The sequence below is a fragment of the Synchiropus splendidus genome, chromosome 4 (assembly GCF_027744825.2).
Source record: "Synchiropus splendidus isolate RoL2022-P1 chromosome 4, RoL_Sspl_1.0, whole genome shotgun sequence".
NCBI lineage: Eukaryota > Metazoa > Chordata > Actinopteri > Syngnathiformes > Callionymidae > Synchiropus > Synchiropus splendidus.
In genome coordinates, this window is record NC_071337.1 from 13,268,081 (window position 1) to 13,273,158 (window position 5,078).

The following is a 5,078-nucleotide window of genomic DNA, read 5'->3' on the forward strand; positions in this document are numbered from 1 at the left end:
GTGGAACATAAAGGATATATTTATGTTGGAATAACAATATTCTCATTCTTTTCAGCTGAGAACTACTACTATTACTCCCACAACAAATGCTACACATGACAACTACATCTACTACTACTCCTACCAAAGCTATTATTTTTACGATGTTTCCGATGATATTAGACAGTCAAGTCTCACAAACAGTTAAACTCAAAACCATAAATTGCACTTTAATATTCATCTTAATGTCAGCAACAAATGTAAACACCTGAGGTTAATGCTATCTGCTATCTTATGAAAACAAACCACGACTGGCATCAACGCTGTCTTCTGTGAAGTGCAGTCGGGTGTTTGACCATTGGACACTGAGTCTTGTGCAATATCTATGAGCTATGGGCTGCAGCCAGCAGAACCCCACGCTGCATTGAGAGGAGTGATCCAGCCTGAGGACCTTGCTGAACCTTACTTGATCTCACAGAAGCAGGAGCAGATAATGATGTAAGTGACTGACTGATGTTCTTACACCTGTTGCTCACACTTTAGCAATATTCATTCAAGATCATGTAGCCTCGGATTTTTAATATTTATAAATATGGTGAGTTATAAAGGCGGAATAAGCAGTTGAATGGCAGGCTGGCTTTTTAAAATGAACTTGGAATGATGTTTGTCGATGATGTTTTCGACTTTTAACCAGAATACGCCGACTCTCTGTCCAGTGTGTGAGAAGTCTGTGGAGCGTTCCTGTTCTGACAAAGAAGCTTCTGAACACCATGTGGACATCTGCAACTCTGCAGAAACCCTTACAGGTACATGCTTTAAGAAAGGGAAGCAACACCTGTAGGTAATTACACCGCAAAATGAAAGTTGTTTAATCCCAAGGAACATATATTTAGTGTAATCAGTAATAGTGTTCACAGAATCCAAAAGAGTAGTCTTTTTTAAATCTTTTAGATATAAGCACCATTTTCATTCTGATGCTTGCATTCTTATCTTGATATATCTTTGATATATAAATTATTACTGATCACAGGCAATTGTTTTATATCCAAATGTACCGCTGTGAGTAAAACTAAATTGATAATGTAATTATTATCATTACGTGTCTAAAGCATGAAGCACAACTTTACACATAATAGTCACTTATTTACAATATTCTTTACTTTATAGTAAGTTTTGCAAAATCATATTAGCCGGCATCATTTTCTTTACTGAAAGACTTTCTCAGCAGAAACATAGGTGAAGAGCGGGTGAGTCTTAAAGCTGGATTGGAGTGTAACTATGCTGGTTGGACTTTGACCCTGTGTTTACAGTGGTTTGCAGGTCTCATCTGAGAGTCGTCACGATGCGGGGATAGTTGAACGACAGAGCTATTATATTCATGAGTTGGTTTTTCATCGTGGATTTCAAGGCACATTTGACAATGCCACCAGTGTGGGCCCATTTCCTGGCCTGTTGATCTGACAAATTACGCAGTCCACAATGATATTTTCGCGTTCGATCAACCCCAAAAGCAGATCTGATTTGACGCCGTCAGATTGAATATTCTCCAGAGTTTTAATTTGAAACTATAGGTCGACATCCGGTTCATGAGAGCGCAGCAAAGGTAAACCGCCTTATTTATCTCGCGAAGACATCAAATGACTGTGATATGGTCTTAAGACTATACCTATGACTATACAGTGACAGTTAGACCTGGACTGTTATTTAAGTACCGTTTGCCTAATATACACAAAATGAAGAAATAGTCGACGAAACCAATCCTTACATTGACCATGTTTCTTCAACGAGCACATACGAAGATACCCACAAGGCATAGCGTTTCACGCATGCGCCTTAGAGTGAGTCATACTCGCAGGTTTTGGTTTTTTTTTTTAATTTAAGTACAGTATTCAGTCCTGTTCAGGAAGTCGGTGCTTATTGTTGATGTTTCGACTGTTCAACCTTTGCGGTATGGCTACGTTTACCATATTTTAATCGATGTGTTCTTGACTTTGATATTTTCATCAATGTGTAATTGATTTTGTGTATTCGATTTTAATGCACATCGATATTGTTAGTTTGTATCTATGAACAAGTACTGAAGTTAGCTCCAGCTGTGACCATCAATTAGCGGAGATTGCGACTTCCTATTTACTGTTGGATACGTTTTGTTTTTTTGAACTTTATTGTTTATTGCCATACAAGCTGAACCAGTGAGTTGGTGCAGCTGTATATAAACACAAAAAATAGTTTACATATAAAGAAGTTGTTATAATTTTGTAACAAATAAAATTTGATCTGTTGAACTTGAAAAAAATCACGACAGAATAAATGGAAAACACATTAACAAAACATTTTCAACTCTTTATTACTGAGCATGTCACACTTAACTTGCGCTTAGGTATGTGTGTGTTAAAGGGTGTATGTGCCCTGTGACTGGCAACCTTTGACTTTAAGGGCTGAAATCTTTGATGTGAAATTGTACGGATATTATATATTTGTTTATTTTTTGGCTATGTGTTGCGACATATTTCTTGTAGGAATTAATGGGGCAGGCGCTCAATGCCGCCGTGTTTGACTGTATATTAACATAGAAAAAAGTTGGAAATTTAAACTTGTCACCCAAGTTCTGCTGCTGTCGTTGACACTTTGCCATGTCATGTATCACTTCCGGCTATTTTAAAATGAAGATGTATAGTAAGCATTCCGTCAGCCTTTTTTTCCCAAGTTTTAAAGTATTTCATTTGTGTATTTGTGGACTTCTTTCTCAGATGATAGCAGAGGACAAACCCTGGGCTCTGTTCTCCACAGCCGGTGATCTGGGTCTCTTCAAGGAACTGAGGGATGTCATGAAAAAACATTTTCATATTCTCTCTCATGAAGAATTCCTTCGCGACCCCCAGATGTACGGCCCAAAAATCCAGGGTGTGTTTCTGTGGGACCAGCTTCCAGCCATGGAGCCGGCTCTCCTCGACATGCTTCCTGCTCTGAAGGTGGTCGCCAATGGAGGAGCAGGCGTGAACCACCTAGATGTGGCGTACCTCAACAAACGCGGCCTAACGGTGACCAACACACCTGGAGTGGTCAGCAATGCAACTGCCGACATTGCCATGGCCTTGATGTTGGCTTCAGCTCGGAGGATTGTAGAAGGTACCATCCATTCTTGCACCAAATGGCCCCAGCTGTGTCAAACTATTCGTTGAAAAGCATTTTAATCTTTCAATCATAGTGGACAATAATTAAATGTATACTTTTAGTCCTATTATTGAAAGATACTGTATCTTGAAATAAGGTCTGTGTTATTAGATTTTTTTTAACTATTTTGTTGTTGTTGTTTATTGCCATACAAGCCCAACCAGTGAGTTGGTGCAGCTGTATATAAACATGAAAAAAAATGTTTAAATGTAATGTAGTTGTTATTATTTACAATTTGTTTTGTTGAACTTGTTAAACAACAATTTTAATTGAAGACTTGACATCATTTGCATTGTGAAGAAAATCGTGGGATCTTCTTCACAATCATTTTTTTTTCTTTATGTTTTATTTTTAGAACATTTCTTTTTAAATGAATAAGCAAAAATGTTCTCAGGTCACAAGATAGCGGTGGATCCTAAAATCGCCTGCAAAATCCAGTATCCAATGGGAGTTGAAGTCACAGGCTCGACCCTCGGCATCATTGGAATGGGTCAAATTGGACAAGAAATTGCAAAGAGGAGCAAAGGGTTCAACATGGAGATACTATATCACAACAGGAGGAGAAAGTAAGTCAAGCTGTGTTGGTCAAGCTTGAGTTATCTACTGTGTTTCTACTCTGCTGTGCTCTTTTGAGTCTTGCTGAATTATTTATATGTATTTCCTGACTTGCTCTGTTCAGGAGTGTTGAAGATGAGCAGGAGGTTGGTGCGACCTACTGCGAGAACATGGATGACCTACTCAGGAGGTCAGACTTTGTCATGCTGGCGGTCAATCTGACCAAAGAAACCACTGGACTCATCAGCTACAGGGAGCTGGCCCTGATGAAACCCACTGCCACACTGGTCAACATCAGCAGAGGTGAACACAGACCATTTGTCACATCAGCTTCAAACATATAAATCTGTATTGTCCTTGATTCTCTTGTCTCAGGTCATGTCGTGGACCAGGACGCTTTATTGGAAGCGCTCCAGTCGGGGACGATTCTCGCTGCCGCATTAGATGTGACTTATCCTGAACCACTCCCAAGGTCTTGTCAGTAAACTAGATATGCCACTGTCACGACTGTCATTACGATATCTATAAAGAGGTCAACACTTGTTCTCCATATTGTTTGAAGGGATCATCCTTTGCTTGGCCTCCCGAATATCATTATCACACCCCATGTTGGCACCAACACCTACAGCACAATTAAGAAGATGGTGGAGAAGATGGTGGACAATGCTTTGGCAGCGGTGGAAGGTCGTCCTGTCCCGAATGAAGTCAAGAGCTGATGATGGGTCTGGTTTACAAAAAATGGAGCTGCTAAATATTCCACTGGTGTTTTTAAATATTTGATATTTTCTCACCATTTGCTGCTGACAGAAAGTCACTGGGAAGTCTCAACAGCAGTTGCACATTTTGAACACATCACTAATGTTTAGTTGCATATGATAACACAATGGTGCTCGGAATTTGAAAAAAAAATAAACTGCTGATTCCACTTTTATCTTATTTCATTTAAAATTTATTTGTCTGGGTGATTGTGTGAATAAAAAAAAACAATTTAAAAAAATCAACGTTCATATTGTATTGTGTATATATATATATATATAACTCAAGAATTTTACCCATTAAACTGGAAATGACAGTTGAAAAGTTTAATTTCAACTTACACTTATTAGGCCCAAACTGACTTGTTAAACTAACTGGATTTGCGACATTTCTTTTGGATTGCTCTTCAACAATTCTAAAACACTTTAGTTACAGACATTAACATTTTGGAAGTGACACGGTGCCTTTTACGTGCCTTTGGATAGTCAGTCTTAATAAGCATATGAAATTGAATATGCAGTCATGACTAAAAAGACAGTTGACATAGATCTTAACATATTTTAAAGTTAAAATTGACATTTAATTCAGGCATCATAATAAGGTACTATTCCTGA

At 38.4% G+C, this 5,078-nt stretch overlaps 1 protein-coding gene across 5 annotated transcripts; it reads left to right on the plus strand.

Moving 5' to 3' along the window:
* The first annotated feature begins 403 nt into the window (after positions 1–403).
* On the plus strand, positions 404–4,673 carry LOC128757759 (probable 2-ketogluconate reductase). 5 transcript variants are annotated; one of them, XM_053863275.1, is made up of 7 exons: positions 404–477; positions 674–785; positions 2,730–3,108; positions 3,548–3,719; positions 3,833–4,011; positions 4,084–4,180; positions 4,271–4,673. In XM_053863275.1, the coding sequence occupies exons 1-7, from the start codon at positions 473–475 to the stop codon at positions 4,422–4,424; spliced, it is 1,098 nt and encodes a 365-aa protein (XP_053719250.1). In that variant the 5' UTR covers positions 404–472; the 3' UTR covers positions 4,425–4,673. The 5 variants fall into 5 exon arrangements, with proteins under 5 accessions (XP_053719250.1, XP_053719251.1, XP_053719253.1 ...); XM_053863276.1 differs by having other exon boundaries at positions 417–477; positions 696–785; XM_053863278.1 differs by lacking the exons at positions 404–477; positions 674–785 and adding an exon at positions 1,432–1,582.
* The last annotated feature ends 405 nt before the right edge of the window (positions 4,674–5,078 follow it).